General features: G+C 39.9%; 1 protein-coding gene across 1 annotated transcript in view; it reads left to right on the top strand.

Moving 5' to 3' along the window:
• Positions 1-16,882, top strand: part of LOC143025578 (uncharacterized) — a 71,140-nt gene extending 54,258 nt beyond the window's left edge. The window contains exons 4-7 of the mRNA XM_076185467.1: positions 2,210-2,284; positions 10,985-11,053; positions 11,746-11,895; positions 14,212-16,882. Coding sequence (XP_076041582.1) covers positions 2,210-2,284; positions 10,985-11,053; positions 11,746-11,895; positions 14,212-14,412 — 495 coding nt within the window. The 3' untranslated portion in view covers positions 14,413-16,882. The remainder of the gene's footprint in view (positions 1-2,209; positions 2,285-10,984; positions 11,054-11,745; positions 11,896-14,211) is intronic.
• The last annotated feature ends 222 nt before the right edge of the window (positions 16,883-17,104 follow it).

Raw genomic sequence — 17,104 nt, 5'->3', positions numbered from 1 at the left:
ATATATATATGTATATATATATATATATATATATATATATATATATGTAATAAGAGAATAAATAGATAATTAAGAAATACTTACACCCATGTGCGTTCAATTCTTCTTTCGAGAAGAACCACACCATCGCCAAGTTCAGGGTACCTAAGTATCGATGATAGGAAATTTGCGTGTCATCACTCAGTCAACCCGTTGACCCTGGTCTCCCTTGCAGAAGACCCACATATACAACCTCCACACAAAGATCCTTTGTCCTTCCTTGTGTCTAGACATAACCTCCAGATGCTGTGACGCAGATTCATTTATAGACATCACACAAAGTACCCCGAAGGTGATGGATGTGGTCGCAGCTAAATAAACGTCTGTTGTCATAATTTCATCACTTTCTTTCATACCGCAAAGTTAGATAGTTTTTTTTTTTTTTTACGAGCAGGTCGCTCTCCCCGACTTTGGATTATTTCCTTCCTCCTGTGTTAGGTTTGACTACGTTAGGTTAGTTCGTGGTGAGTTAAGTAAGGTCAGATTATATTGTGGCAGGTTAGGTTTGATTAGGTTGCGTTTTGTTACGTAGGTGCAGATTCCGGGGAAGGGACCCGTGGTCATTGAAGAAGTGAATCGCTGGGAAAGAATTCTACTCTTGATTTTACACCCGGAAGTACATATGTATAGGGAGGAAACACACATCCGCCTCGTTTGGGTCATGTACGTCCCGGTCATCCAGTGATTATCTCCATACTCATCCAGTCCTCATCCTTGTCACTGGTAGCCCATGGATGACCATATCATATCCTCCGTGAAACTGCCCATGTTCATTAGCCACTAGGGCAGTGTTTCCCAACCTTTTCCGACCATAGCACCCCCTGTTGTCATGTCTAAGCAGTCCAGGACCTCTATCTTGTTATTAGAAGGATAAAAGAACGTGAAGTGTCCTGCTTGATGATTTATTATCTTGATTCCTTAGCACTGAAACAAATTGACAATATTGTTTGTAGAAGAAATAAGAACACCCTAGAAAAATAAAATAGCATGGAAAAAGTCAAACATGCACAACTAGGTAATCAATGATATATATATCAATGTGATTTTTGTGTGCATCATTTCCCAGCACCCCCTATAATTGATTTCAGCACCCCAGGTTTGGAAACGCTGCACTAGGGTCACGTCGACGATTTCGTAAACCGGTACAGCACTTCACCGTTGTATATGCAGTATCAGAGTTTTCACAACCAGGTCCTCAGCACAACGTTCAAAGCGTACATCAGTAAAGCGTTTTTGTTTATTCTATATTTTTTATTTCTTGTTTTATCATATTTAATTTTCTTAATTCTAATTGATTTGATTTTGCTAGTTATGGACCGAGAGGTCTCTTATTGGCTTACTTCCATATCGGAACACATTATAATCCTCCATTCGCTATGATGTTTTGAACCCCACTTCATCTTAAACTCACCTCTCAGCTGAACAAAACAAACCTGGAATAACCAAAAAACAAAAATCTAAAAAGTACGGCACCATTGCGAAAAGAGAGTAACACTGACAACTCCCTCCCCTACTCCCACCACTCCCCACCCCCAGGCCACGGGGGGGGAGGGGGGGTTGACCACATCCGCCTGCAAACTGGCGATGGCAGCTTGCAACCAGGTAGGACAGCTTCTGCACTGAGCTGTATGCATTGCAGGGAGCAGAGGTGAAGACACAAATGTAAACGATTATATGAAAACATGCGTAGAGGACGTATGACCATAAAGTATGGAATATATATGTGTGTGTAGTTTTATGGATATTCGTTTCATATTAGCCTATCACACAATATTTCCAAGTATACCAGTTATGTAACCATATAGTTTAAATGAATTTACTTTAGTGAATGCAGCGTTTATATTTTTGTTTCGGGAAGGAGGTACATACGGGGAAGATTCAACTAACTTTGTACTACAACATTTCATTGTTGTTGGTTACACCCTCTTGGTAGGAAAGGTATTTGATGTAAGTGTATGCACATAATTTTGTGTAATTTTTAATTTATTTTCACTTTATCGTAGGTTCAATTACACCTACTAAATTGTGAATTAATTGTTTGTCCATTATAAGACATTTTTTCAGAGATGTGCATGATGACTATAATGCATAGTCCATACCTGATTTTAATATTTTTCACACAGTATTATGAACCAAAATATGATTTATAAGACAATTTTCTCCATTACAGTACCTGACCTTACTCGTCTTCTCCATAGCATTCGAAATTGGAGGGATAATAGCTCTAAACATCTTAGATACCAAGGTATGTACTTAATATTAAAGCTACCCCTGAGGATTGAAACTTGTTTACATTCTCTTTGTTACAAGTGTTTTGTGCTTTCTTATATCTTTTAGGAGTGTCTATTATTTTAATCATTAATTGTTTTATTCAGATATAAACAGGTATTATTATACCTATCGAACTTTAGATATTTATAATACAAATAAATTAAATATGATAGATTTGAGTATATGTAGATATTTACTTCAAACATACATCCCAAAAAGATGCATTTCCACTGGGAACCTTTCCACGGAATTGGTGCTTGTGTGTGACAGTCACAATGGTGGGCAGGGTAAATCTCACAAAGTGCATTCGACGCAGTCGTGAGATTAATCTCGTCCGCCCGTACCCAGAAGGACTGTGAGGGGCGTTCTTTGTGATAAGAGAATCGGGGAGCTTTACCCATGTAATGTGATTTAACCCAGTGTTAATATGCGTGCACGTGTACATGCATGTGTATGTATACATACACACGTATATATACGTGTATGTAAACATGCTGAGTATCTGTAGGCTGACAGTCTTCCTTGCCATCTAACTTTTCCCATGCTGGTAGTCTGGTACAAAACCAGAAATCGGTTAGTATTTTATCTGAGCTAGTATTTTTGTTTACTTTCAAAAATTTTACCGTGTGAAGTGGTATGTAGTGGCGTATAATATAAAACCAACTGCAACTTTGCCTTTTTCACGATTAACATCGATAAAATACACTACATTATGTTACCTAATGGAGATCTCGGTTGAAACACGCCTCAGCTACATAAGCTCCAGCTGTTGCCTCCAATGAAGTTGTATACGATGTACCAGCTTGTTGTAGTGGGGCCACATCCAGCCGTCTTTTGAATACTTCTACTGTGTAGGATGTGGTGTTCTTCAGGTAATTGGGAGAAACTGCTGAAGAGCTAGGAGCCTTCAAATCCCTTAAATGCCTAAGTACCGTCCCAGGGCAAAGTTCTCAGTGACGCCTCTCTCTCTCTCTCTCTCTTTTTTTTTTTTTTTTTTTTTTTTTTTTTTTTTAGTGAAGTATCACTCCCAAACAAAGCCCGTGGGAGTGATACTTCACTCCCCTCCCCCCAAAAAAATCTCCCCCCCTTCCCCCATCACCACTTCCCATCTCCACCATTTCTTACTGCCTATTATGTCTATTGGCTTGCGAAATAATGAAACAGATTTTAAAAATGTCATTTAAGGTCCCTATTGCAGTAAGGACGAGGGAAAATATTTCATAGATTGTTGATTCTAACGCAAAATTCGTATATTACGGTAAAGTATTCAGGACTCCTCTGACCTTTTTTTATTGTAATTATTTTGTCAGCCTTGTGGGGGGTATGTCCAGGCTAGAATTACTGCCCCCCCCCCAAATGTGCCGCCCCCGGGGATATACCTCCCCCCTCCCCCCCCATGTGAGGGCCCTGGGGGCCTCTCTGGTGAAGGAGTTTGCTCGGAGAGATAGAGTACTCCTTGTACTGACGATTCCTTCAACGTAGCAAGACCTCCCTCTCGTCCTTTCTTGGCTGAGTGTCACTCCAATGCTGGGGACATGACCCTCCAGCACTCTCCACTTGTAAACGATCTGCTACCGTTCTCTGTGCCTGTCTCAGTAGTTCGTGCCTTTTACACGCTCAGTCTTCCTGGTAGAGGTTCTTTGGACTCACAGGTTTCCTTGTACTGTCTGGGTTCCACAGTTGGCAACAGTATTCAAGTTTATGCAGTGCCAGGGTTAATCACATTGTAATCATGCAATCTTTGTCTCTTGATGTAAATGTTCCGAGAATCCATCCTGATCATTTTCTGGCACCGTCAACGCCGTTGTCAATGTGCTTGGTAAATTTGCCATCTCGACTCAGCATTATTCCCAAGTCTCTTACATTCGCCTCGTTCATGATCTCTCCGTGAGTTGTGGTGTAGGGTTGGATGTTATTTGTGAGGGTTTTGTCATACTTCGTTAGTTCGAATTTGGTTTCGCTGAATGTCATGTTGTCAACAGCACGGGTTTTCAAAGTCCCTCTGGAAGAGGTTGAAGTCTTCAGTCTCTCTCACTCTCTCTCTCTCTCTCTGTTTTTTTTTTTTTTTTTTTTTTTTTTTTTTTTTTTTTTTTTTTTTTTTTTTCTTTTGGGTTTTGTTGGTTACCTTTTTTTTTTTTTTTTTTTTTTTTTTTTTTTTTTTTTTTTTTTTATATAACTCTGGTGATGTGAGGCTATATATGATTGTCCTACGTGAGGGCCGTCCGAGAGGATCATATCCCGACCACTCGTCCCTAAAGAGTGAAATAAGAATGTGATGAGTGTCAAATCTAGACAGTAAAAGGGCGCCCTTGTTCCAACACAAATTTCTGAAGCAATATCCGAGAAATTGAGTATGATCAGCACGTTTTCGAGATAAAAGATAACACAGTTATCTAAGAGGACAACTTAGGCGAAAATTCAAGCAAATAAAAATGTGATTATCTGTGTGGCGACGCCGTCATGCGTTTGAAGATCGCTTCATGTGACCTTGACTGTCCTCACTAGGCAGGGTGCGTCAGAGACCAATGACAAAGTACGTTAACCCATTAAACTCCGATGACAAGATGTCTTGTCATTTGGTCAAATAAAACAAAAAATCATAAAACACCAAAATGTTTGATCAAACACCAGAAAAGTATGACGTCAGTCCTCGCTTCGCTTGCGAGCGAAGCGAGGACGGACGTCATACTTTTCTGGTGTTTGATCAAACATTTTGGTGTTTTATGATTTTTTGTTTTATTTGACCAAATGACAAGACATCTTGTCATCGGAGTTTAATGGGTTAATCGAGGTACAGTTATAATTCTATTTTTTTTTTTTTTTTTATCGGAGGTAGGGCTGGGTCATAGTCACAGCGGGACGGAATATTTGTGATTGCATTGTTACTGTTTGACAAGAGTGTAATGGATTCTTTCTAGTCTTAGGGGACAGCAGAGGATAACTACTCAGGTAAAAAACTGTTTGCATTCAGTTAAAAAGTGATTAGATCAGCATTTCCTAACCTTTTCCGACCATAGCACCCCTTGTTGTCATGTCTAAGCAGTCCAGCACCCCTATCTTCTTATTAGAAGGATAAAAGAAAGTGAAGTGTACTGCTTGATGATTTATTTTCTTGATTCCTTAGCACTGAAACAAATTGACAATATTGTTTGTAGAAGAAACAAGAACACCCTAGAAAAATAAAATAGCATGGAAAAAGTCAAATATGCACAACTGGGTAATCAATGATACATATATCAATGTGATTTTTGTGTGCATCACTTCCCTGTACCCCCTATATTCTATTTCAGCACCCCCAGGTTGGGAAACGCTGGATTAAATTAATTTATACTCATGGGCACATGTTACGTATACTCATCTGAAGTTACTGAACTGCCGAGGACCGTACACCATGAGTCGCTTATTGGCTGAAGCCATCACCTTTGCTTTGTATGCTCGTTCAGCCGGTTAAGTAGCAGTTACGGCGGCCGTTGGGAATCGTTCCAGGGTTCGCGATGTAAGAACATAAGAGACTGCAAGAGACCATATGACTTACACTAGGCAGTTCCATGTCCTTTATAACCTTTAACCTTCTCTTAAAACAACCAATTGTTTCGGAGCTCACTACATGGGTCATTAAATCTATTTAATTCGTTAACCACTTTATTGGTAAACCAGTTCATGCCTATTTCCTTCTTAAACTTGTCAAGTTTAAACCCGTTACTACGAGTCCTGCCATGTTGTCTTAATATGATGACCTTGTCTGCATCACCCTTGTTAAAACTCTTGACCCATTTGGATACCTCTATTAGATCACCCCGCACTCTTTGTCTTTCCAGAGAGTGTAAGTTAAGGTACATAAACCTGTATTCGCATGGTAAATATGTGGGGGGAGGGGGGAGGGGGGGCAGTAATCAGAAGCGGCACACAAGCGACGAACAGGTTCCTGTCTCAGACTCGACACGACGTGTCAGCGAGATGGACACTCGACGAAAAACGGCGCGGGGTTGTCCACAAGGACAGAAGCGCTGGTGAATGTCGATAACAACAACAACCAGACGAACAAGTTCTAGCCAAGACTTGGTTCACAAGACACACACACACACACACACACACACACACACACACTGCGACACTATGGACATCCAGTACTAAAAAGATTATAAAGAAATTAGAAAGAATCCAAAGAGCAACGACAAAGATGGTACCAACGCTCTCCAAACTGACATACGAACAAAAATTGTCCAAACTCGAACTACCAACTCTGGAACAAAGAAGAGAAAGGTGAGATCTATTGAACATCTACAGAATTATGAAAGAGATGGAAGTCCTCGGTAGAGATGATTTACTATAGTGGGATAAACGAAGAACAAGAGGACACGGAAAGAAACTTAAAAATGATAGTTATAGAAGAGATCCGAAAAAAGAATAGTTTCCCACACAGAGTGGTGGATATCTGGAATAAATTGGATGAGGAAACAGTGAGTGCAAAAACTATACAAGAATTTAAGAACAAACTTGATGCTGAAAGATACAAAGACGGGTCACTACGAACATAGCTCTCTTCCCGTAAAATACAACTAGGTAAACACACACACACACACACACACACACACACACACACACACACACACACACACACACACACACACACACACACACACACACACACACACACCATCACAACTACACAGACCACCTTCTTCCTTTCTTCCCCATCTCTGGCCACTTGAACAAGCCTGACCAATACTTCCAACATCACTCACCTATCTATAACTTTAAATATCTGCTTTTTTCTCACCTTTCTGTCTTGTCAGAACTTCACACCACTTCTCATATCAAGAATGGCCCAGACACTGTCTTATTTAGTCTTACAAAGATACAAAAAACAAACCCATGATATCACCATTTGCCAATTAAAATCACGCCATCCATTTTGATATAACCTAGTTATTTATGATAATGTTATTGAACACTGGTGCGCTATTTTGTGAAAATGGGGAGGACGAAAATATAAAAAAAGACAAGTAATACATTGACTCGTTGAGGGTTGAGAGCTGGTCGAGCGATGGGAGACTTAGCGTTTATGACGTCACTGTATTCATCCTCAAACGGTCTGGCAAACCTGTTTGTTTTTAGGTGAGCTCTGTAAACGAAACACAAGAGAGTTCACTAAAGTAGACCCCGCCGCTGCCACCTTACGTCATTCATGAAACACCCCCTCTAGCCATCCCACACACGATGAAACCCATAATCTACAGACTTCTCAATTATGGCAAAACATACAGACACGACATCAACATGGCTGGCGATGTGGATTTCTGATTAGGTCCTGAGAGGGAGATAGGTTTCCTCAGTAACACCAATAACATTACCCAGTGACGTTGTGTGATAACCAGCAAAACGACAACAACAATTACGATATCAACAACAAGTAAAACTAGAACTAGTCATCTCCTTTCATCGTACAGCTGTCATTCTCAGAATGTCGACGCTTTTCACTCTGAGAGTTTGTGTGGTTCCTCTCTCTCCAACTCTTTCCTTAACCTTGTCTGCTGGGGACTTTCTCTCGGTTACATAAAATCACCTGGCGACAGCCAGAATGAAATTTATATGTCAGCCATGGAAGTCAAAGCGTTGAGTCTAGAGTGACTGAAAAATTAACGTGAGACTCCTTTTCACACGGGTCGACTTTTCGTCGTGCGCCGTACACGACACGACGTCGTGTTCTCAAATAATCATGGGTGTCTATGGACGCTTTCACACGTGGTCATGTTCATGTGAAAGCATCCATAGACACCCATGGTTACTTGAGAACCCGACGTCGTGTCGTGGACGGTGTACGGCGAAAAGTCGATACGTATGAAATGAGCCTGAGAGTTCAGTCTCGAGGAACCATTGCAGGACCTCCGGCCTATTCCTCAGGCGGGACGATACAACCTCTGAACCCTCACCACAGTGGCTTAATTATGGTCTGAGAAATTCAGTATTCCACCTCTTACCATACAACATTGTAACAATCGTTATTTATGTCATTCTCTTGTAGTTCTTTTTTCAGTGCACATTTTCTAAATATAAAACATGTTTGATCATGTCTTCTCTCTTCGTGAGTCCAAATACGTGTGTGTGTGTGTGTGTGCGTGTGTGTGTGTGTACGTGGGAGTGAGATTTGAAGACTAAGTACCTATGTATGCCTGTACATGGATTTGGTGCCTGTGAGGCTACAGGAACGCGACAAAGACTATCTCTTCTTCGCCTTTGAAGTCCCGAATGTCCCAAACTCATCTTGCTGGAGCGAAAGCACATTTCGAGTTTGCGTTTGTTTGTGTTTACCGTGGGGGGTGCACACATGTACACATTTGTACGTTTCTGTGTATGTACACCCAGAGCACTTGGCGAATTCAGTACAAAGAGAATGTTGTTTGAATTAAGCGGAGGGGAAGGAAACTGGTTATTGCTAGACTGGCCTGATCCTGCTGCAATCGAGGAAGTATATATGACTGGTTCAGTACACATATATACACATACACACACATGCATACACGCACACACACATGCATACACGCACACACAAACAAACAAACACTGACTTGCTAGAGCAGTGGTACGACGCTCGACCGGTAATTCAGCGGTCAGAGTTCGATTCCCGCCCAGCACCGCAACCTGGCAACCCCTGCTCTGACGTCATAGTTGTACTAAGAGCTCTCGTTCGGAAGGGTAATAGTTATCGATCACCAGACCAACACTTGATCCAGGACATTGATAAAACTTTCTCCTTCTCTTTGTAGGTCTCTCCATCGTACGTATACGTGCACACACGTGTACACACACACACGTGTACACACACATACACACACACACACACACACACACACATACACACACATGGTATATCAGTGATAAGATAGATAGCTATGCAAAAATATTTGCAGATGGTGCCAAAATAAGGAAAAGAGTGAAATGTAAAGATGAATTTAAATACAACAGCAACTCTTAGATAAGATTTATTTTATTGAACCCAGGAATGGAAGACGAAATTCAATGAAAAAGAAATGCAACATTTTGGAAAGCCGTCGAGGAGATTAAATCAATCCCAAAAGCGAAGGAGGAAAAGGATTTAGGAATTTTAATCAGAGATTATCTGTCGGAGGGAGATCGTATCAACAGAATAAAGGAAGAGACTCGAAAATTGGTAGTGAGCATAAAAGTGGTATTGCGTTACAAGGATTAGGACATGATGACAAAAAATAAAAGTCCGATTGGTCCAGGACCATAAAAATTAATAAATGGGTGAATAGATAAATAAATATATAAATGAGCAAGTAAACAAATAAGATTAGAAAATAAAGAAAAGAAAGAATACAGGTACAAAAAGCAGGAACCAAAACGATTCCAGGGCTGAACAATAAGACATGTGAAGAGAGACCCGAAAAAATAGGTTTTCCAACTTTGGAAAGGCTGGAAGAGGGACGACATGAAAACAATTTGGATCAGAAAAGGAATAAAATAGAAAAAGAATGTATGTATGTATATATATATATATATATATATATATATATATATATATATACATATATATACATATATATATATATATAGATAGTTAGATAGATAGATAAAGAGAGAGAGAGAGAGAGAGAGAGAGAAAGCGAGAAGATCTGAAATGGGACGAAATATCAACAAAAAGTCATAATGAAAAATTATGATTCCTTGGAATATGTTTTAAAGATGCACAACTATGTTCACGTAGATATGTCAATTGTTGGAATAAGTTTGGAAAATGTATAACTCAGGCCAACACCATAAATTGATAAGAGGCATGAAAAAGGCAAAGTTTGGTCAATGGAGATATTAGAAAAGGCTCCCCACGAGCACAGATTTAACCTCGTATAGTGGAAGTATGGAAATACAACTAGGCACACACACACACACACACACACACACACACACACACACACACACACACACACACACACACACACACACACACACTCTCTCTCCCTCTCTCTCTCTCTCGGTGGCGCAGTTGGTAGAGCACTGAACTGCCAAAATAGTGGCCCGCAGTTCTCGGTTCGAATCCTGCGCTGCGTTTCGGGTCGTTACTCTGACTCTTGTGGGCGGGGAGTTGGGTGTGTGTGTGTGTGCAAGGTCATAGCATTACCCATAGATCGGACCTACGAGCTCTGAGCTCTCTTCCAGGAGGGAAATAGCTGTCGATCACGAGTCCAACACGTGATCCAAAGACCAAGTGAATACACACACACACACACACATACTCAAATATACATACACATGCATGTATACGTAAGCATACACATACACACGGCCATACATGTATACGTAAGAATGCACGTACACACGCCCATGCTCACATACACACATTCATATGTACTTATGTATGCACGTATATACATACATATGTGCTTATATATGCACGTACATACATATGTACTTACATATGCTCGTACATACATACATATGTACTTACATATGCACGTACATACATATATATATATATACTTAAATATGCACGTATGTAAACACACATTTGCAACCGTGCACAATCTAACATTCCTGGTCTTGTCTGCGTGATTTCTCAAAGGTCAGAAGGTCGTGAGCTCTCCAAGTATCTACTTCAGCTAATAATTGCGAATAAGCATAACTGAGCATGATTTCTTTTTTTCCCCCTGGCCAGCTGGATGACATTCTAATGCACGGTTGGGCAGAGGTGAACCAAGGAACTCGGAACATCGTACAACGGAGCGTGAGTACTTTTTGAATCTCTGCCTTTGTGCCCTTCTTTCTTGGAAAGGAGGAGCAGTTTCCTGTTCTGAAACGTAGTCACCGACCGATCTAATGTTTTATTCATTTGATTTATCTGTCTGTTCATTAACTTATATTATTGTCATCATTGGTTTAGTTATATTTTTCGAGAGTGTTATATCTGCTTTGGTACGGTTTAGTTGTGATATTTAAATCTTTCTCGTAATGTCGACAGTTTGATTCTAGTCTGAGACGCAGTCGATGACCGAATTTATGAAACTTATTTGATATATATATATATATATATATATATATATATATATATATATATATATATATATATATATATATATACACTTGATAACGCGATGGGCTAAGTCACTGTCACTTGTTACGTGTCAGTGGGGGTTCGAGTCCTTCGCTTGACCACATCAATTTCTGCATGTATGCCTCCATCCAGTTCCTCGACGTTGATGCCTTAGAATTAAAGTGAATTGTGGTTGATAAATTATATATATATATATATATATATATATATATATATATATATATATATATATATATATATATATATATATATATATATAATGTGTGTTAGTGTTAGTCGTACAATCAGTTTATTTATGATGATATCACGACAGTTTTACCACGATTTTCATCATGATGCTTGACCCTTTCTCGTATTGTCGACAGTTTGACTGCTGCGGATTCTACGGTCCGAAAGAATTCGCCTACACCAATTACCCCATCGACGACTCTTGTTACAACGGCGAAGGCGCCTACGTCGATAACCTCGCTTCCATTCCCTCTGCCGACTTCGATACAGCTCAGCAGCTCAAACAGGTGGGTTGAGGTGGAGGGGGGAGGGGGGAGGTGCAACAGATGTGGCTGTGTGTGTGTGTGTATTCACCTCGGATCTGCTGCAGTCTCTGTCGAGACAGCCAGACACCACCCTACGGCAGTGTGTGTGTGTGTGTGTGTGTGTGTGTGTGTGTGTGTGTGTTTGTTTCCTGGTCGTCTGTTACCACGTATGTGTTGGGAGCGGTGACGTGTTGGGTAGATGTTTGCTCCAGCTTTGCCAACTGTTCTCATTCAGCTGGGAAACACAGTCTGTCTCACCCTTTCTCCTACACCGGTTTTTATTTTATTTTGTTTTCTTATCCTTCTTCTTGTTATCCTGTTCCTTCTTATTCATATTGTTATCATCATTATTATTATTATTATTATTATTATTATTATTATTATTATTACTATTATCATCATCATTATCACCACCACCATCATCATCATCATCATCATCATCATCACCATCACCATCACCATGATCATAATCATCATCATCATCATCATCATCATCATCACCATGATCATAATCATCATCATCATCATCATCATCATTATCAACATCATAATCATCATCATCATAATCGTCATCATCACCATCATCAGCATTCTCCTTCTTGTTCCCCTCATTCTTCTTATTCTTATTCTTATTATCATTACTATCATTATCATTCTTCTTTTCTTTTCTTTTATTTTCCTTGTAGTCCTAACTTGTAATGTACTCCTTTGGCCCTGTTCTACCATTTACATTTACTCTAGAATGCCTATAATCTGCAGATGAATTACATAAAGTTAAAAGTGCCATTAAAAATAATAATAATTTTATAGCACCTTCCCGAACAACCCCACTCACCTCATACTGCCCACTCGAAAAATAACAAATAGATAATATATAATAAATGAATAAGTAGAGAAATAAATAGATGAAAGAATGAATAAATACATGACCCCCTACTGGACCTAAAGATCACTGCTTGTCTCTCGCCTCGGGAAGGTCTGTGTCGTCGACCCTAAGGGCCTTGCAAACAGTCCAGATCATGAGTCACTTGTTTATTGCTCTACCTTGAGTGCTCACGACTGCATTTATTTGTTTGTTCAATTTTTCAATCTATCCATTTGTTTATACATTCGTTTTTATTTATTCGTAAATTTCTTTATTGGTTTGTTTGTTTATTATACGTTTATAGATTTATTTGTGTATCTATGTATTTATTTACTTATTTATACATAGATTTGTTCACTATTTTTATTTTGCATCTGTTGACTTATCTGTAGTGTTCACGTCTACAGTCACTCCAATTTCTATTCACTAATTAATCTGTTTATCTTTGTGCATGTTTATTAAGTTATTTATTTGTCTATTTGTTCATTTGTATGTTTATTGTAATTTCCATATTGAGTCAAGAACTCCAATGAAACCTTGGGGTCCATACGAGAGTTAGCCACGTGATCAGCAAAAAAGAGAGCATCTCTGCGGGGTGATGACCTTGAAAATGACCTTGAAAATGACCTTGAAAAGTGGAGATGCCTTTATTCCGACCTTACTTGAATATTTCCTGTGATCGGATTCCAGATATTACCCAGATTTTCACTCCGATATTTATTCTGACCTTAATACTGAACTTTAACTCCCTGACCTTTACCCTGGTACGTACCGTTAATGTTGCCCTGTCCTTTGTCCTGTCCTTTGCCCTGACAACGACTACCACTTTTGTCCTGAACTCTCCTGCCCTGACTTTTGTCCTTATTTCTTTCTGTTCATTAATCTGACCTTTACCGTGACAAGTGTCCAGACTTCTATATTCACATTTTCGCGCTAACCTTTATCTTTGCCCTTCCTCTGACCTTAATATTGAGATTCATCTTCACTTTCCCCTGGACCTTTTCACTGGTACCTCTCCATTTCTTCTGTTTACGGCACAGGAAGACTGACCAAATCAAGGCCAAGGCGAAAATCGCCTCAGGCGTCTTCAGTCGGATACTCATCCGAAGATTGCAGAGAAGGTCACAAGGGGGAGAGAAGATGGGAGGGGGAGGTGGCACAAATATTAGAAGAGGATTAAAACTTGTTTTGCCTTTTTGTTAGAGATAGGTGGGGAAGAGAAAAAACACTGACGAAGATAGAAATCCGTTATACCTTTTTATTGCCTTAAAAGAGAGTGATAGAACCAACACTGGCAAAAAATATAAACCTGTTTTACTTCTTTCGTTGCATTACAAGAGTGAGTGGGGGGAGGGAGGAAGAGGGGGGTGAACAAGCACCAACAAAGCCGGAAACCTGTTTGACTTTTTTCTTCTTCTTTCTCTCCGGCACAGGTGGGTTGTGGCGGAAGGTTGAAGCTTTGGTTCGAGGAGAATCGGGCCATTTGGTGCTCGGTTCTGGCAGTGCTGGGCGGCCTGCAACTCATGTGCGTCATCCTTTGCGCCCACATCATCAACAAACTTCGAGACAAGAGCGAAGCGTCGAGGTGGTCCTCGAGGAGAAGACTCCACGACAAGAATGGGTATTCTCTGTAGATGACCCTCGAGCGAGGTTCCTGGGCTGATCGGCACCAAGGTGTATAAAGACCCTCTTGCGACCTTGATCAAGTCCTTCCATGGAGACCGTGATCAGCATGTCTTCCCCACAAGATTAGTCGCCTTAATACCAACTCATTGTTAGAATATGTAGTATTGTTTTCTTTCTGGCGATCAGGCCAGATTATCTTTTTGTAGTCATTTGTTATCATAGCTGAATCAGTTATCTTATATGTGTAGGTATAGCGCCTGATGAAGGAGAATACAGGAGACTCGTTTAGCCATAGGAAGAAAGTGAAGGACCCTGTTGTCTTCGATGGACTTCGAGAGAAAGAAGTGAAGATCGAACTCGACACCCAATGTCGTCTGGCACCTAATCACCTTCAACACAGTGACGTCATTTCCCGCTGTCGTCAGACGATTTTAATCATATGAAGGGACGAACTCGGAGTGGATTTCGATCGATTAAGTCTCCGTTCTTTCTCGAGCCCTTCCTCTCAGCTGAATAAAATCGCCTGGCGGCAGCTGGTAAAAGAAGGATATTACTGTTAAAAGGACAGGGTCAGTGATGCAATGGTATATTTTGATATGCAGGAGAAAAATATTACTCAATTGTTTTTGGTGCCTCCTGCGGATTATTGTGAGACGTAATCTAGAATAATATGTCTCCTGGACTGCTTCCTTGATCACACGTCGATCAGAAGTCGATCACACATCGATCGGAGGTCGATCACACATCGATCAGAGGTCGATCACACATCGATCAGAGGTCTATCACACATCGATCTGAGGTCGATCACATATCGATCAGAGGTCGATCATACATCGATCAGAGGTCGATCACACATCGATCAGAGGTCGATCACACATCGATCAGAGGTCGATCACACATGTTAGGGTGCCCAATTAGCGATGGCCATCGAAAATGCTCTGTGTGTGGTAGAAAGACTTCAGGATTCAAACAAGAATTGGGATTTAGATGTAAAATTGCGGACAGTCGCACCTGGTCCATTGTACATTATAACTACATTGATGTAATTCCCGTTGTTGTTTTAATCATCTAGTTGAAAAAAACGTGTATTATAAGAGGAACGATGTATATAGAAGCATACCAAACACAACAACGAGACATATATTTGTGTTCTTATGATAAATCATGGGGCAGGATCGACTGTCCGTAGAAAAACAAATTAATCATTAGTCAAGAAAAGAAAATGAAAGTATAAATAGATATGATGCTTCTGTCTATCTACAATGTATCATGCAAAAGAAATTAGAAGTCATTAGTATAGACAATTCCTTTCTCGTATCTCTCTATCTCTCTCAGATCTCTCTCTCTCTCTCACCTCTAGATTTTGAACTTTCCAGTCCGAATATTTGATATTTCACTAAATTAGAAATTCATAATAAAGAAAACTATCTATAGACAAAAAAATCTGACCTCAACGAAATTAGTCGGGGAAAAAATTCCCTGTTATTGCAATTCATTTAAGAAAAAAATCAAAGAAATTAGATGACAATGTCTCCTGCCTTGGCAGAGGGTAATGTTCCTTAAGATTAATTAAATGATTTACGCTCTAAGAACGCACCCATGTCGAATTGATTATACCAAATATATTTTCCAACCCTGTCGTTGTTGTGACGTCAGTAGAGCTGAATAAAATCGCCTGGCGCAAGCCATGGGGAGTACCTAACAGTAGCGAAGGGTTTGTTTATGACAATGTATGGAATTCCGGCTTCAACTGAGACGTCTGGGATTAGCCAGAACAAAATATGTAAAGTGCCTCGTCGTAGTTGTGTTACGTCAGTGGTTCTTAAACGATTTTACCCCCCTTCCCCTCCCCCCCATTGGCTCCTGGCCACCACCACCCCCACTTACACCCTCCTCCTCCACCTCTCCCTCCCTCCTTACCTTCACACGCACACACAATTACACACTTCTTTTGTTGATACTACGTCTACTGTAATTTAAAACAAATAATCTGACTATAACAAACATATTTGACGATTAAAACATAGTAAATCCGTTTATTTTGGCTGTTGTGGTTATGAGAGAATGAAGCTGATATGGATGCATTCGTGGTTTGTATTTGGTAAATACAGATGCTTGGCTCTATTTCCCTCCGTCTTCCCCCTCCCCCTCACCCCCGTCCTCATCGCCCATAATACCCTGCATCAAATTTACTGTTTTTTTTCTTGTTTTTTTTTCGTTTGCGACTGTAGCGAAGGGATTAAAAATATATCGGTTAATATCCTTTAACACGAAGACATCATCATTTGCATATTATATTTCAGCCAACACCAAAATATTATACTCAGCGAGCGATGTCGTCAAGGGTCATACGACTCATATGTTGTTTACACTCAACTGTGACGCTGTTCACAGTTTTTCTTTTCTTTTCGACATTCTGACGTCAAGAAAACTATTTTATATTTTTGTACTTTTATGCCAATAAATTTTTTTACATTTTTTGTAATTTCATTTCGTACCTAATACACACCATGGCGAACTCATTCACGGTATTATTGTACATCTAATTGTACTCTATGCTTGTCACTTGTTTCTCAAGTAATATTTCATATGTCTGTAATCAGTTGAAATTAAAAGTTTCACAAAAATATACTTTATTTTATATTGTATCGAATGCACATCAAGGTAAGTAATCTTTCTCGCTTTTCTGTTTATATTTCG

Source organism: Oratosquilla oratoria, chromosome 5 (assembly GCF_046742065.1).
Source record: "Oratosquilla oratoria isolate Oo_2021 chromosome 5, ASM4674206v1, whole genome shotgun sequence".
Classification (NCBI taxonomy): Eukaryota; Metazoa; Arthropoda; class Malacostraca; order Stomatopoda; family Squillidae; genus Oratosquilla; species Oratosquilla oratoria.
Note: the sequence above shows the minus strand (reverse complement) of the source record. Positions and strands in the feature narration are given on the sequence as shown.